This window comes from Canis aureus, chromosome 13 (assembly GCF_053574225.1).
Source record: "Canis aureus isolate CA01 chromosome 13, VMU_Caureus_v.1.0, whole genome shotgun sequence".
Taxonomy (NCBI): Eukaryota; Metazoa; Chordata; class Mammalia; order Carnivora; family Canidae; genus Canis; species Canis aureus.
Window position 1 is genome coordinate 9,878,068 of NC_135623.1, and position 17,347 is coordinate 9,895,414.

At 55.8% G+C, this 17,347-nt stretch overlaps 1 protein-coding gene across 1 annotated transcript; it reads left to right on the forward strand.

The window, feature by feature from the left end:
• Positions 1 to 1,317: 1,317 nt before the first annotated feature.
• On the forward strand, positions 1,318 to 15,860 carry HEYL (hes related family bHLH transcription factor with YRPW motif like). Its single transcript, XM_077844634.1, has 5 exons — positions 1,318 to 1,467; positions 7,393 to 7,459; positions 8,705 to 8,788; positions 9,715 to 9,796; positions 13,014 to 15,860. The coding sequence occupies exons 1-5, from the start codon at positions 1,388 to 1,390 to the stop codon at positions 13,679 to 13,681; spliced, it is 981 nt and encodes a 326-aa protein (XP_077700760.1). The 5' UTR covers positions 1,318 to 1,387; the 3' UTR covers positions 13,682 to 15,860.
• The last annotated feature ends 1,487 nt before the right edge of the window (positions 15,861 to 17,347 follow it).

Sequence of the window (17,347 nt, forward strand, 5' to 3'; positions counted from 1 at the left end):
GGGCATCTGGGATGAGTGCACAGGTGCAGCTGGGGTGACCACCAGGGCCTCCCGAGGAAGCTCAGTCTGCATGCAGGTGCTGACTGCTCCTGCTACCCACGTATCAGAGCGTGTATGTGTGAGTTTTACTTGGCCTTGTCTGTGGACATGTGGGGGAAAGGGGCAGAAGAATGTTATTTCACACTACTGTAAGCGAATGTCCCCAAGCAGGTCTTGAAACTGCAGTTATTCTCAGATGACCAACCGTATTCTCCCAAGCGAAGGGGTGGCTTCCTCTGTGTCCTGGTGGGCAGATGAAGGGGACAGACTTCTTTGGGGTCTGACCCACCACATCAAGACCTTCCCCTGTCCTCCCGGCCCTTATGGTCCATCTTCCAGGCTGCTCCCATTGTGCTTCCTTCTGAGCCCTAGATGCCTCCCTGAGGTACTGGGCCAGGAGGATGGCTGGTGAATCCCTGAGAATCTTCCTTGAGTCTCCCTTCCCAGCGGGAGTCCCCCCATCCAGTGAACAGCTTGGTCTGTTGTGTGAGGGGACCCAGGAAGGGAGTCTTGCCCCTTCCCCACCCCCTTTTTTGAGGCTTTGCCACAGCTTTGGGAATGGAGCCCTCTCCTGTGTCCTTGCCCACCCAGGTCAGCACCGCCTCTGGTAACTGGGAACTGATTCCCAGGGACACCCGCCACCCCCATCACCCAGTCTGGTTCTCTTGGCCAGAGCGGCTGTGCTGCGGCTACTCCTGCCGTCCCCTGGGAGGGATGATAGCCGCCTCTCTCATGTCGGAGTCTTTCCTGCCCGCTCCAACACACACGCAATTCCACCCCTTCGGACCCCCCTATGCTGGGGGACTCTTGTCAAGGATCAGGCCACGGCCACCCCACCAACCTCACCAAACCCGATGTGTCTGCCTCCCCCAGAACCCCAGGAGGCAGGAGCTGGCCGCCTCGACCCTTGCAGAAATTGGGGCATCGCGGGGCCGGGGCGGCGCCCCCACAGACCCGGGCGAACCGGGGACAGACGGGGACCCCTGGCTTCCCCAGCGGTGTGGGGGGGGCATCCAAGGGCACCTGCCCAAGGCCACCCAGAGCGCGGCGGCCAGGGCGGCGGAGCGGAGCCGGACCTCCCAGCCGTCGGAGGGGGCGGTGACCGCCCGGGGCCTTCCCACGGCTCGGCCTGCGCGTCACCGCGGGGGCGAGGGGGCGCCGGGGCGCCGGGGGCTGCGGCGCAGGAGAGGGCCCTGGGAAAGGGCGGCGGGGCCGGGGCGGGGCCGGGGCGGGGCCGGGGCGGGGCCGGGGCGGGGCCGGGGCGGGGCCGGGGCGGGGCCGGGGCGGGGCCCAGCTTCCCGGCCGGGAGCCCGCACCGTCCCGCGGAGACCCAGAGCCTGCGCTCGCCATGAAGCGGCCCAGGGAGCCCAGCGGCTCTGACAGCGAGTCCGACGGACCCATCGACGTGGGCCGCGAGGGCGAGCTGAGGTGAGGGCGGGGACGGGGCACCGGGAGTGCCCGGACGGGTTCAGGGGGGCCGGGGACTAGTCCTCCCCAGGGCCTCAGGAGATGCAGGTGTGGGCGACGGCCCGCAGGTGTGTGTGGGCGGGGGGGGGGGGGGGGGAGTGGGGGGCGCGTGGGCAGCGTGGGCCACCACTCGCACGAGAGCCTGGATCCTCTGCGCCCTGGGCCACTTAGGCTCAGGGGCCCGGGATGGAAGTGGAGTTCAGCTCTGGGGTCTCACTCCCAGTTGGTGACCGTCTTTCTATAGATGAGCCAGGTGGAGGCTATTGGGGAGGAGTTTTCCCTGAAGATCTTAGGAAACCCCCTGTCCAGAATCCGCTGAGAAAGCGGAATAGCCATACTTTCTCTGTTCTACCCTGGCTTGGGTGCACTGTCCATGGAGTACACAAAAGGGGGAAGAAAAACCTCCCCTCCCTTGAGCCAACTGGACTTTGGAATTAAGGTTTTGGTACCAAAGAAAATAATAGCTGACTTGTCAGTGCAGGGGCCTAGACTCCAATTCCAACACTCTTTCTAACGCACACCCTGCTGCCAGCGTCTTTCAGCTCTTGGTAAATAATTCGACTTGCTTCAAGCCTGTACAACAAACTCTGCTGGTACAGTTCTGCTACTTCACCCAGTTCTGTGAGCAATCTAAGCGTCACTTTCCTCATCCGTGAAATGGGTATAAATAACAGAACTGATCTCATAGGTTTATTGGGAAAATCTAATAAGATGATGTATGTCACGGGGTTAGCACATAGCAAATGTTTAATTCATGTCAGGCACCCAACATGTGATACCCAGAGCCCTGAAAGAGCAGCAAGGACTGAGTGGGAGTCTGCAGGGCTGAGTCCCAGCCCCAAATCTGCCGGCAACTCACCATGTAAGCATTGGGACATTGCTTTCTCTTTCAGAGCCCGTTTCCTCACCAATAAAATAAAAGGAGGACATGGAGTGGGAAAGACAGGGGGCTATCTGATCTCCCTGGTTCATCCAAACCTGACTCTCCAGAACAGATTTGAAAGGGGGATTCGGCTCATTCTTAGGGATGTTTTTGAGGAGATTTCATAATTTCAATGACTCCAGTTTTCTGAGACCAGGAGGAGATCCTACCTCAATCACAAATCCTAGTAAAATGCCACCAGCTTCCAAGTATTTATGCTTATAACAGGAGATGAGGCAATAGGTATCCCCCTGCATCTTGTACATTAATTAGTTTTGGGGGTATATAATAAATTCCCCATGCAACTTATTAGCATTCTTAAATGGTTTAGCAGAAACTACTATTTAGAGAGGCAATTCTCTGAGTCTGAGCCTGCTAGGGAGAGCGCCTAGCACCACATGCTGGTGGTGGAGAGGGGCTCTCAAATTCAATGTCATTGGGTCTTCATGAATCAGAGGCACAAAACTGATCCCAGAGAGCTGGCTCTGTCTTCCAAGAATTTGCAGTTCAGCCAGTGACCCGCCAGGTCAAAGACCATGGCAAAGGATGGAAGATGGAAGGGGAGACAGATTGTGGGCTGTGAGGGCACCAAAGCAGGGAGAGGTCACTTACAACCAAAGGCATCAGGGAGGGCTTCTTGAAGGTGGTGGCATTTGGGCAATGGCATAAAGGATCAGTGGGCAGATTTTTCCCATACGGCATTTTGTCCTTTTAGCCGAGCCCATTTTTAGAGACTGTCTAGATTCTTAGAGGAGCAGACCCTCTCAGAGCAGAGAAAGCCGTTGGACATCTGGCAGAAGCTGACTTATAGACCCCTCTTTGTAGCACTCACCAAAGGGCCCTCCCCCCCAGCAGACATCAATGCTTCAATTCAGGGCGTGCTGAACGATGCCTGCTGTGGCCCAGACCCTGGGCTGGGTGTGGGGGGCCCAGATGTATCCTGCTAAGCCTCTGCCCTCAGGGAACTCTCAGAGAAGAAGAGCTTCATGTACAAAGAAAGCCAGATAAACAGTGGCAAGGGCCACGGGACTGGGGCAGCCGGCCTCCCTGGGGTCAGAGGCAGGGCGCAAATCCCCCACACTCAGAGATGTGAGAATAAGGAGCAGGGCATGTTCCATTGTCACTGCGGGCATCTGCCCGATGGTGGCATCTTGGCCCATATGAGAAAATCACCCACAGATCTCCTATCTGAACCCAGCCCCCCTCTGACACATGCTGGGTCCCAACCGAGAGTACAGCCTCTCTCTCCCCTCCCCTTCTGTGAACATTCAGTGAACACCTGTCATGTGTCAGGCACTGGGTGGAGATCTGTGGGTCTTTCCTACAGGATTTAAGGCACATGGTGGCCTTTGAAGTCAGATAGACCTGAGTTTGAGTCTCACTACCATTAACTTGGGCATTTCTGAACTTGAATTTTCTCCCTTATAAAACAAGGATGCTAATACCTACCTCACAGAGTGAGCCTTCCATGAGGAAATAAATGTACCTAAAGTGCACAGCTCCCTGATGTAGCCCAAGGTAACTTCCAACAAGTGCTGCTCTTGAAGGGGTCACCATTCAGTGGGAGGGTGTCATGGTCACAAGGCAGCATGATCTAATGAAAAGACTAGAAGCCCAAAGACTTGACTTGCTGGGCACGATTCTTAACTCTTTGTGTCTCTGTCACTCCATCTATCAAATGGTTATTTTTTTCCTAATGTGAAATAGCCTCAATAATACTTAATTCACAGGGCCGTTGTGCAATAAAGGAGACAAGTAAATGTGGAAGTACTGTCTAGAACAAGGAGTACTGGCTATGTGACGATTTGGGGTGCACTGGGAAGAGCACTGGATTAAAAGTCAGTAGACTTGGCTCCAGTTCTAGAATTTCCTCTAATTTGCTGTGTGGCCTGGAACAGACCCTTCCCCTCTCAGTTTCTTTATTTTACAAATGGGCTCAGCACTCCTGAAAACCCTTCATTGGGAATACCATGATTTTGTCTTCGGTTCATGCAAAATGAGAGGGGTCATCTGCAAGGGTTCCATGGGGGGAGTCCCTAAGGGGGAGCCTGAGGATGAGTGCTGAGAGCAGTCAGGACTGGCAGCCAGACCACCTAGAAAGCTGCCTCCCCCCAAAGAGACCTCCCCAGAAATCTGGCTAGGGACCACTCGAAGCCCATGGGGCAGATCTTGGTGGTCGGCATATCTTCTCTGGGTCCGTGAAGATGTGCCTTATTTTCAGACTCTCAGACAAGAAGCTCTCACACCTCCCCCCAGTGTCAGGGCCAGATCACAGCCTGGAAGTGAGCTCTGGTTGAGCTCTTGGGAGCTTTAAGGATAAGGGGACTGGAGGGCTATTCAGACAGACAGGAAATAGGAATTAGGAGGGAAAACAATGCTGAATTTGGAGCCAGAAGACATGGATTCCCATGCCGGCTTTGCTCCTCAGCAGCTACGTAGGCTGGGCAAGCTGCCTTGAGTCTCCAAGCCTCAGCATCCTCATCTGTAAAATGGGGTTTTTGTTAGGCTCCGAGGAAGGAAATATACGCAGCAATGCCAAGACAACTGTGGAATGAGGTTTACCTGTGAGATATGGGAGTCAGAAAAGAGGGATAATAGTGCAGAAAACAAGTGACCAGAAGAATGGAAAAAGGGATAGCAAAGCCACCATGCCCTACAAGGGGTGCGTCAGCCTCCAACAGATAGTCCCCGAGGAGGGATCAGGCTGAGGGGCAGTGACGTGCGCAGTGCTAACCCAATACCCCTAGAGACTCCTTATCCAGCCCAGGGGGGACAAAGGCCATGTTTTAGTATCCCTTGGCTCTTGGGGCTTGTCCTGAGTGTAGCTTTGTAAACAAGCTGCCCTACAGATCTCAGGATCTGGCCATCTGAGCCCTGGGCCTAGCTCGCTGCACCATCCCTCTCAGGAGCTTCATAGGCCTCTTACCAGTCCTTCTCATCCAGATGTTTGGAAGGAGGCCCCCATTCCACAAAGGCCTAGGAGGTAGGAGGTAGCTTTTGTGGTGTCACTTCTCTGTTCCTCAGTGACGCCAAAGATGGGGCAGGAGGAGGGAGCTCAACATGGGCCCTGCTGTGCTCCAAGTACTTGCTGGGTGCTGGGGCTACAGTGGTAAATGAGACAGACATGGTTCGTGACCTCAGGGAACTTACACACTTGGTGGAGAGAGAGACATTAGTCAAATAATCATATAAATAAAAAACAAAAATATAAAGATAAAACAACAAACGGGTATACATGCTATGAACGCAGGATGCTAGGAGAGGGTAGAGCAGGGGCTATCTAGTGGGAGGGGGAATGTCAGAAAAGGCCCCCCTAGGAAGGTGACAGTTGAGTTGAGATCTATACGGTGGTAGAAAGTACTAGGCAAAGAGGCTGGGACTAGGTGGGTAGACAGGCTGCACCAGAGAATTCTAGGCGAGGGAAATAGTATGTGCAACCACACGAAGAACTTAGTGCATTCATAGGCTGGAGCACAAAGAGCAAAGGTGATTGGAGTCTAGGAGGTGACAGGAGCCAGCTGAAAGATGGCGGCCTTGATCCTTAAAGCATGGGGAAGGCCCTAGGGAGTTTTAAGAGATGGACAAAATCAGATGTGCGCGTTTAAATGATCACTGTGCCTGTTTGTAGGGGTTTGGGAAAGGGGTGCAAAGGGACCCATCAATAGACTCTTGCTGCTGTCCAGGTGAGAGATGATAGAGGTTTAGTCCTCTGGGCAGCAGTGGAAATAAGCAGGACAGAGGTGAGATGTATCTTAGACATGGAATGGGCGCGTCTGGATGAGGTGGGTGAGGACAGAAGAGGACCCAAAAGTAGTGGTAGCCAGGTGGCCCCGCAGAACTGAGAGAAGGAATGCTTTGGCTGAGATGGGGGCCCAGGGGAGAGACCAGGGGTGGCAGTGGAGGCGGAGGCAAGCTCAGGTCCCTGTTCAGATGTGTGGCATCTTGCATTCTGAAGCAGCAGGGGAGTCTTGTCTAAAGTTATTTGTTGGTAGGGCATGGCCCCCTGGGAGCTGTGTGGACGGCTGGGGCCTGGCTGCCGCCTGCAGTCCAGCCCTGGAGCGGGGTGGGGGCCTCCGGGGTGCTGGCCGGGTGAATGGCCCTCAGTGCCACCCCGCGAATCCCCTCCACTCCGGGAGAACCTCTGAAGCAGGAACCGTTAGCGGGGCGAGGGCTGGGCTGGAGATTTCATTCCGGTCAGTCTGGGCAGGAAAGCACCCCCCCCCCCGCCCCCGCCCCGGGGCTGCGCCTGGGTGATGGGGACTCGGGGTGCGAGCAAACCCGGGCCAGGCCTGCGGGGGGGGAGCCGGGGCGGCGGCCCGAGGGTCCGAGGGGGCCTGTGACCCAGATGCGCCCCCCCCCGCCGGGCCGCGCTGCGTGGGAGGAGGCGGCAGCTGCCGGCGGGGCGGAGGGCGGCGGCGGGCGCGCCCGGCCCGTGGGAAGCGGCGGCATCTGCTCTTTCCACGCTCTTCCCAGCGGCTCCCTCTGAAACCCAACCCGCCGGCCCGGCCCCGCCGCCGCCGCCCGTGCCCTCGCCCGCCCCGCCCGGGATCGGGTTGCAGGAGCGCGGCGGCCGGCTGCGGTTCCCCGACGCCCGCGGCGAGGGACGGGGCGGGGTGGGGGGGCGAGGGGCAAGGGGCAGGGGTGAGGGCCGGCAGGCCAAGGGCCCAGCCCACCCCACCCTGCTGCCCCAGCCGCTGCACGATCCTGGGGTGGGACACTGAGTGCAGGGGAGACTTAGAGGGGGGAGCGATGGGCCCCCACCCACGCCTGCCCTGCGCTGCTTCCCTGCCTGGGAGCCTGGGAGTCCTCTGCAGCCCCATGGCCCTGGGCGTGGTGGGGGGGGAGAGCACGGCCTGCCCAAGAGGGGACTGTGCCCGCCCACATCCCAGTGTCCTCCAAGGTCAGCCCAGGCCAAGGAGATGGTCCCTGAGCTCTGAAAAATCAGCCTTTCTCTTCTTCTGCAGCCAGATGGCCAGGCCACTATCCACCCCCAGCCCTTCACAGATGCAAGCCAGGAAGAAACGCAGAGGGGTGAGTGATTGTTCCAGCAGAGCTGCCCAACGGATCTTTGCCCTGAGTCCCCAGAGGCCTGGCCCGGAGAACCCTGGTCAGAAACATCACCCCCATCTAGACTGCCCGAGTGCAAATCCTGACTCCGCCAGTGGCCAGCAGAGAGACTTTGCACAAGTCCCTTAACCTTTCTGTGCCTCATTTCTTCAACTGTGTACCTGAACCAATGAACATGCCTACCTTACAGGGCTGTTTTGAAGATTAAATGAATTAATGTAATACACTCAGGACAACACCTGACACACAGCCCTTTCCCTTCATCTCTCCCAGTGAGCCCAGAACTTACATTTCCTCTGGGGTGTGCTGCGAGATAGAGGAAGGGGTCAGAAGAAAGTGGTTTCCCAGCTGGGTCTTGGCCACCTCATCCCAGTACCACCTCTTCCCCCAGGATGCCGCTGTGCTTCTGCCCTGGGCGTCCAAAGACCTGGAATGTGGCAGACACCAGCCCTGCCCCTCACTTAGACAAACCACTTCCTTCCAGCTCCCGTCTTTATCTGTAAAAATGGGGGGGGGGGGTCATAACGTCTGCCCTGCTATCAGCATTCTGCTCCTAGTAGGTGAGGTGAGAATGAGGTCGTGTGAATGAGACGCCTTCCCAGCTGGAAGCAATGCCTCTTCCCGACCCAGCCACTGAAGGGGTCATCTTGGCCTGCAGGCGTCTCCAGGGCCTGCTGCAGGGCTGTGGCCAGTGTCCCTGTTCTTTTTTTTTTTTAATAATTTTTTAAAAGATTTTATTTATTTATTCATGAGAGACACACACACAGAGAAAGAGGCAGAGACACAGGCAGAGGGAGAAGCGGGCTCCATGCAGGGAGCCCGACATGGGACTCGATCCCGGGTCTCCAGGGTCACACCCTGGGCTGAAGGCAGCGCTAAACCGCTGAGCCACCCGGGCTGCCCCAGTGTCCCTGTTCTCATTGCTCAGTCCCCTGCTTGTACCTGTGGCTAATCATTTGGAATGTCACTCCTACAGACCAAGACAAGAGATCCGAATTCCACCCCCAGCTTTGTGCCTCCCTGCTGTGTGTGACCCTAATTGAGCAAGTCACCACCCCTCTCTGAACCTCGGTGTCCTCCTCCATAAAGTCAGAACAGATTTCTCTCCCTCACAAAAATATGATGAGGGAAGGTATGAGTCAGTGTCCATCAAAGCCCATTGGAAGCTGGCGAAGAGCCCGTGAGTAAATTCCTGTCGTTGTGTTGCAGATCATAGAGAAGCGGCGCCGAGACCGCATCAACAGCAGCCTTTCTGAGTTGCGGCGCTTGGTCCCCACCGCCTTTGAGAAACAGGTATGTGACATTCCTGACCGCGCTGGAGGAAACTCCGTGCAGGTGGCAGATAAGGTCCATTCTGCATGGCGGGGCGTATTAATTGGGAGCAGCTGCCTGAAGTGCTGGTGCCCCGTTTGCTAATACCGGTCACTGGCTAGGGAGAAAGGGAATGGAAAGTGGTGTTTACCCTGGTGTCTCACATGTGGTGGCTTTAGGTCCATCATCCCACGGAAAGGAACTCTCAAAATGATCCCAAAGGTAGGGATGATCATGCCCGTTGCCCAAGTAAGGAAACTGAGCATGGCCCAGCCATGGCCTAGGCCTGGTACCTGCCCTCAGGAGCTCGTGTGGAGAGTCTGACTCTCAGGTTTCACCTGCAAGACCAGGGTGCTAGAGGCATAGCAGACATTGCTTGAGAGAGAGAACAGAGGAAGAGCAAGTGCTTTGGGGCTAAGACGATGAGCTAGATCTTGGGTGTGGTGAGTGTGAGGTCGGATTCCCAGGAAAGCTGGTCTAGGAGGCGGTGGGTACGCAGAGCGGCATTCTGGTGATGGTGCACGGAAGCCACGGAGGTAGCTGAGACCTCCCGGGGAGAATGTGCCGAGCGAGGAAAGGGAGCCAGCACCCACTGGGGAGCAGCCCCATTTTAAGGGACAGGCAAAGCAAGGTGAATGAAGAAGCCAGAAAAAGCGCTGTCGTGGAAGTCCAGGGAAGGAGGGGTTTCGGGGAAGGATGCTCAGCAGTGCGGTGGGCATGCAGACTAAAATGGGAGCGAAGAGAATCTGTTCGTTTGGGAGATGTTGGTCGAAGCAGAAGCCCAACTGCAGGCAGTGGTGGGGTGGGAGGAAGACGGGGACATTGAGGCGATAAGGGCTGATGACACCACAGGGAGGTGAGTGAGAGGCCCGCTGGAGGCCTTCACTCTCTGTCTTCTATACACACAGGGCTCCTCCAAGCTGGAGAAGGCCGAGGTCCTGCAGATGACAGTGGATCACTTGAAAATGCTCCACGCCACCGGTGGGACAGGTACCAATGCTCTTCTCTCCCGGGAGTCATTCATGAAACAAATATTTGGGGGCGAGGTCCTGCGGGGCCACTAGTGAGCAAAGTAGCCGTGGTCCCTGCTCTCCCGGAGCCCATGTCTGTGGTGGGGCTGGAGCAGGGCCCAGGTGCAGCAGTCACATAGCTTGTCTCCTCTCTCAGCATCGCCCTCTCCACTGGCAGTGTCCCCATTGGTCCCAACCGTGTCCTCAACTCCGCTCCTTCTAGCTTTAGCCCTTGGAGGAGCTCTGTCCCTGTGTGGGGTCCCCCACCTTAGTCCCCACCCTCCTCAAGCATTGGCCTGAATGAACTCATTCTCACTGGGATCCCCGTTGAAACCCTGGGAGGGGCCTGCCTGAGTTGTTTAGCCACAGCTGTCCAGTGGTGTGCCTTCTGAGCTGGTGCTGGGGTCATACTGTGTCCTGAGCAGCGCTGAGATCACGTGTCATGCTCACGGTTGAAGATCTGTGGTGGGATCGTAGTAGAACACAAATGTTAACTCGTGCCGTTATTTTGAGCTGGTCTGTTATAACGAAGTCATGAAACTATGGCTTTAAAAAGACTTTGGGACAGATGGAAACTCTGTGTACGTGGAGCCTCGCTGTATATTTTGGTGATTTCACAATTGAGAAATCTTGAAAGCGCCACAGACCTAGGCCACAAAGACCAAAGTCCTGAAACCTTAACTTGGCCACCTTTGGAGGGGACAGGTGCATTTCAAGTGACCCAGCCTGGTGCCTCTCAGGCTTCAGTGAGCCGCAGTATCTTCCGGGGACAGACAGCCCTGGGGCACACCCCAGAGATTCTGAGCCAGGAGGCCTGGCCTGGAGGTTAGGAATTTGCAAGTTTAGCAAGCACGCCTGATGACCCTGATGCAGGTGGTCACTTTGAGAACTTCTGCCAAAGGAATGCATGGCCAACAGTGAAAACTTCTGATTCTAATCAACCAGCGGGAGAGATCTTTCCAACTACATATACGGTTATCCGGTTCAAAGAAAAATAGTGACTAATGTTTTGGCCAGCATTTTATAGTTTCAAAGTGCTTCCACCAATGTTATCTCATCTGATTCTGACAAGAATCTCGAGGCTGGGGGTTGTTGGCATCACCCTTCTCTTGCCAAGAGCTAACGGGAGGACAGGCCTGTGGCTTAGAGCACCGGCTTTGGGTTAGAATCCTGAATTGAATTGATTCGAATCCCATGAATTGTGGATTTGGTTCTATTACTTGCTAGCTTTGTGGCCTTTGACAAATGATTTAACTTCTCTATGCCTCAGGGTTCTCATCTCTGAAATGGGAATAATGATAGGATTATTTTCCTGAGAATTATCAGATCATGCAAATTGAGTACTTCCTAGGAACTCAGAAAACGTTTATTGGAAAAGAATAGCAAACGCAAAAACTGAAGGGATTTATTCCAAGTCGCATAGCTAAGTATTCAGCAGAGTGAGGCCTTGCCTGTCCCTCTGTGGGAGCTTCAGCCATGAACCAGGGACCAGATATTTGCTGCCAGAGTCATGAGGCCAGTGCTCATGGAGGCTGTTCTGTCTTTTTTATTTTTTTAAGATTTTATTTATTTATTCATGCGAGACACACAGAGAGAGGCAGAGACACCGGCAGAGGGAGAAGTGGGCTTCCTGTGGGGAGCCCAATTTGGGACTCAATCCCAGGACCCCAGGATCAGGACCTGAGCCAAAGGCAGACACTCAACCACTGAGCCACCCAGGTGCCCCCTATTCTGTCTTTGCACAAAAGGTGGTTTTGGAGAGGGGCAGGTGGAAAGGCAGCAAGAACGAAATACCTCGGTGGACAATCCATCAGGTCAGACCTCACTGACACCAAACTGAGGAGCCCAGCCTGATGGCGGCAGCTGGGGACCAAAGTGGGGTCCTGCTTTCCTGACTGCCCTCAGGCTAACAGACAAACTCAGATGCCAACAGGAGCCACACCAGTGGTATGCGGTTGACCCTTGAACAACACAGATTTGAATAGTGCCAGTCTGCTTACACGCAGTTTTTGACCTAAGTGGAAACATTTTTGGAGATTTGCAACTATTTGAAAAAAAATTGCTGGGATGCCTGGGTGGCTCAGCAGTTGGGTATCTGCCTTCGGCTCAGGGTGTGATCCCAGGATCCGGGATCAAGTCCCACATCGATATCACTGTATCAAAACTTCCTCACACAAACACTTACAGAACACACGTGGTGCCATTTGCAGTGGAGAGAAGTGTAAATGGAGAGATGCAGTCTAATCCTAACGGCCTAAAGTTAACCATAGTCTATACCTACTGTACTACAGTGATAATTTCCTAGCCCCCTCCTGATGCTATTGGGGTGAGCTCGGGTGCTGCGAGTATCTGCTTAAGACGCCGTGTGGCCCTCCTCGTCTCCCCCTGAGCCCTTTGTCTCCCCAGTAAATCGCTATCACAGTAAAAAGTGATCTCTGGTGGTTCTAACTACTAGTTTTTTGGGGAGGAGTCAAAAATTTCCTCGGTTTTCAATTGCGCTGGGGGAGGATCGGTGCCCCCAGCCCCCATGTTGTTCAAGGGTCAGGGGTAAATGATGGCTAACCTTGAGTTCATGGACTATTTCTGGGCACCGTTGCCTTCAATCTCACTCTCACCGCCCTGGTGCAACCATCATTACCATATGCCCATCTGACAGTCAAGGAAATTGAGGCTTCGAGATGTGTCCACGGTTGGGCAGCTGGTTAGGTGGCAGGGCTGGGATTTGAACTCAGCTCTCCTGGCCTCCAGAGACCTCAGGCTTCAATGTGACACTGTGTCGCCTTCTCTGAGGAGAGCCCCGGCTCTGATGATTCTGATGGCTGAAGCCGCCACCTCCCAGCATCCACCCCCGCCAGCAGGCAGGGTTGCTCTACACTTCCGCAGGCACAGGCCTTTCACACCTGGCAAGCGTCCGCTTAAATGACATCTTGGTCGCCAAGTTTTTCTCTGTGTTGATCATGAATTTCGATGAAAACGGTACTCTAGATTTGATCACGCCTCGGAGTTCAGGGAATTCATTTGATCCTCACTACACACCCCCTCTAGCCCAGGTAGGGGTCACTATTCCCAGTTTACAGATGTGGAGACTGGGGCTCAGAGAGGTGAGGTGGGTGGCATGCCCAAGGCCACATGGGTGTGACCCCAGGATCAGCACTTGCCCCCCACCTGGCAGGCCCTCATCACGCCTCGCTTTGCAGGATTCTTTGATGCCCGGGCCCTGGCGGTGGACTTCCGGAGCATCGGTTTTCGGGAGTGCCTCACCGAGGTCATCAGGTACCTGGGGGTCCTGGAAGGGCCGAGCAGCCGTGCAGACCCCGTCCGGATTCGTCTTCTCTCACACCTCAACAGCTACGCAGCCGAGATGGAGCCTGCTCCCACACCCACTGGCCCCCTGGCCTTCCCTGCCTGGCCCTGGTCCTTCTTCCATAGCTGTCCTGGGCTGTCAGCCCCGAGCAACCAGCTCACCATCCTGGGAAGAGTGCCCGGTCCCATCCTCCCCAGCGCCTCCTCTCTGGCTTACCCCATCCCAGCGCTCCGAACCCCTCCTGTGCGCAGAGCCGCGGGCGCTGTCCTGCCAGCCCGGAGGAATTTGCTGCCCAGTCGAGGGGCATCTTCCACGCGGAGGGCCCGCCCCCTGGAGAGGCCAGCTGCCCCCCTGCCCGTGGCACCCAGCATCAGGGCTGCCAGGAGCAGCCACGTGGCACCCCTCCTACGATCTTCTTCCCCCGTGCCCCCTGGCATCGTGGGGTCCCCCACTTATGTGGCCGTTCCTGCCGCCAGGCCCTCTTCCCCAGGGGCAGCTGGGAGGCCAGGAGTGCTCTGCCCCTCCTGGGTCTCCGAAATCACTGAAATCGGGGCTTTCTGAGCTGGTTTCTCCCCAGGCGTGAGGAGGGTTCTTCATCCAGGAGCTCTAAAAACAAGTGCTGTCTCCTGCCCTGCTCCCTGGCCTGGCTCACCTATCTGTGAAGGCATCTTCCTCACCCATCAGAGGCCCCTTCCGCCTCGGCCCATCTCCCCTCCTGGTTGCCCGGCCCGGCTTGTCGACCCAGCTCTCCTGGAGCTCTTCCGATCTCTGAGGCCTGGTCTCATTCCTTACCTGGGACAAATAAGTCCTAGGAGAGCCCCCACAAGCTTTGCCCAGACTCTCTCCTGCCCCTGCACATGGGGGGCAGCAGGCATGAACCTAAGGTCTGGGAACAGGGCTTCAGGCAGGCTGCTTGCCTGGAGAGCTCAGAACCCAGCCTGGGCAGTGATTGGTGCAGCCTTCCCAGGCCCCCAGGGCCTGAACCTAGTGTCTGCCTCACTTCCGGAGACAGCAACCGAGCAGGGGCCTCAGAGCAGTCTCTGGGGAACCCCGTCTGCCCCTGCCCACCCCATGGCAGCGAACCACAGGACAGGCCCCCGCTGTGCACCACACCCAAGGCCCGGGGTTAGGGGCCCAGGAGGGCCTGCTCGGGCATCTTCCTCACTGCAGACACCTACCCTCCAGCTGACCCACAGTTCCCTGCATAGAGACGGGAGGTTTCCGGGCAGCAATTAGGCTCTAACACAGGGCGTCCTTAACCACTGGGCCTGGGACGGTGCTCCCAGACAAGAGCCAGGATTGAGCAGAGAACCCAGCTCCCTGCCTCTCGCACCATCACCATCCTCCAGATGCACGGTCCCTGTTTGGGTGCACGGCGCGGAGGGTCAGGTTCCCATGTGATGGCGCCCCGAGAGGAGCCCCCTTGGGACTCAGCCCCAGACGTCTGTGCTGCCTGGTTTCCATCCGGCTTACAGAGCCTAGACTGTGGGACAGCCAAGGGCTGTCCGGCTGGACAAAAATAACCACGAGGAGGGGCGAGAGGAAGGACAGTCAGAGGCGGCTCTCGGCCCTTCAAGGTCACATGGTGGGTCAAGGGCCTGAGATCCTGTTCCCCCAGGATGCCACGCAGCCGGCTCCACTCGGAGGCCGTTTCGTGACCCGGGCCCTGGCCGCTTCTCCTCTAGCGGAGGGAACAAATGGTGGCCTGGCAACCATTCCCAGTGGGACAGCGGAGACTGGACGAGATTGGGGCAGACCCGGGACTGACGTTCAGCTGGGCCAGTGTTGCCAGACCAGTTGTTAAAATGTAGAACCACTTTTGTGCTTGTTGGCAAATATCTGCTTCCCTTGAGCACCTCTAAGGGCCCCCCCACCCTGTGTGGCTTCCCCCGGGACCCCGTGCTGATTGATGACCACCGGGCCCACCCGAGGCCGTGGCATCCTCCAGCTGGCAATTCCTCGGTGCTTATTCGCGCTGGTTATTAAATACTTCTTTCGAATGTCACCCCTGGGAAGGTGCTTTCAGCCCCGCCCTTTGATGAAACTATGCTCCCCGGAGACTAAATTGAGGAGGAGGTCCTTGGGCTCAGAAATAGAGTTTGCGAAAACCCTAGGGGGAAAGGGCCCTTTTTGGAGAAATGGGGCAGAAGGCAGAGATCACTTAAATGACCCCGAAATCTCTTTTGAAAAGGCAAATTCCTCCAGGAGGCATGAAGAGCTAGCGTATCCTTTGCACAGTGTTTGTTCGATCAGATTTCTGTCCTCCCGGAGGCATCTGAGATGTGCAGCAGGGGGGAGAGAGGGCATCATTTCAGGGAGTGGGTCCCCGGCCACGAGTGCTCCTGGGGGAGGCGGACAGGGAGGGCAGGGCAAGTCAGCAGGCTCCCAGGGGTTGGCAGAGGAGGTGGCACGAAGCAGAGCCTGACCAGTTTGGCAACTTCACAGGCTGAGAATATGGGAAACCCATATCCATGTTTCTAGGACCCAATTCCAGAAGAATCTGTTGACCCCCACTGAACGAGGTGGAAATGGACCAGCATCTGAGTTGATCTTGGGTTCACTCTCCCCAAGAGATGGTGGTGGGGGTTGGGGGTGGGGGGTGATGATGTATTTGTTTTCGTGGTTGAGGACTTATGTATCCTTTGTTTCTATTCCCAAGCCTTTCTGGTGTCCCTGACTCCTACCCCCTTTCTGGGGCTGTAGCAGGCATCCAATAAAATTGTTTTAGTTCTTCTAAAAACCTCTGGAAGATTCTACTTCTTAATATCTCTGGAGTCCATCCACTTCTCTCTGAACCCACGCCTATCACCGTGGTCTGGCCACTGCCCCTGCCCCCAGATCACTGCCCTCCACAAAGTCACCTTGCTTCCCTCTTGCTTCGTCACTCAGTTCTCAAGACAACCAGGGAGCACTTTAGACAGACCCATCATATCACATCAACTCTGTTATGAGAACCCTTTTTCATTACCCTTCCTCTGCATTACCCTATTATTCCAAATAAACCCTTCCTCTATTACCCTATTATGCCAAGATTTAAAAAATCCAAGCTCTTCCTCTTCTGGTCCCAACCTGACTTCCAGCCAATTCCAATCTTGTCCTCTGTGCTTCTGCCACCCTGGCTTTCCTTCACTTCCTCAACATTCCAACCTGTTCCCACCCCCAGGACTTGGCATACACTGTTCCCTTGCCCAGATGCCCTTCTTCTACCTTTTGCATGGTTGAGCTCTTTACCCTCAAGTCTCGGCTTAAACTCGCCTCCTCAGAGAAGGCTTCCTTGACTACTGTGCTTGAATAGTTAGTTCATCTGTTCCCAAAGTCCCTTATTCTTTCCCCCCATAAGGCACTTGCCATTGCACATCCCGTTTGTTTACTTCTTGGCCAACTGTCTCCCACACCAGCATATAAGCCCTGTGAGGCCAGAGACCATGTGTGGTTTACTTTCCACCTGTGCCCAGTGCCAAGCACAGTACCTGGCTCTAAGTTGGTGTTCAATAAATATTTGTTGAATAAATGAACTGGGGAGGTGAGGAATCTTCCAGACTCAAGCTGCTGGGTGGTGCAGGCCTTCTAGAGGTGAACCCCCCCACTGGCTGACTTTGGGGGCGAGGCTGGAGAGCAAAGTGTGAGACAGGGCCAAGGGACTGGAAGTTCTGGCAAATGGTGAGGAGTTCTGGCCAAAGCATACACTGGCAGCTGAGAGCAAGCAGGCGTCCCTGCCAGCAGGTATTGTTCACTCTTGCCCTGATGGATTTGGCTTGCAGTAAATCTAACAAACATTTGCAGAGGTCTGCTCTGTGCCACGCATGGTGGGGCAGAGGTGATGAGGACACTGGCGCCCTGAGGCCCTGCGCCCTTTGTCTAGTGACAGTTTGGTGAGGTGAGAATGGAGTGGGGCCTGTTGAGGAGGCTGAGGGGACACAGAGGGGATGTCTGCTTCTGCCCAGCGTGGCCACAGGGGTAGGAACAGCTGGGAGGAAGTCTTCCTGAAGGAAGACCAGAGGGGGCAATCTACCGGCACAGGGAACATCTGTGCAAAGGCCTGGAGATGTCACAGGGCATGAGTTGGTTCTGGGTTGAGCAGAGGCCTCCAGCGACAAAGGGGAGGTGGGCTAGCCTGAGCACTGAAGCCAGACTTCCTGGGTTCAGCCTGCACCTCTGTCACTTATCAGGGTTGTGGTCTGGGGCAAGTTATCTAACACCCCTAAACCTAAACTTCTTCATCCACAA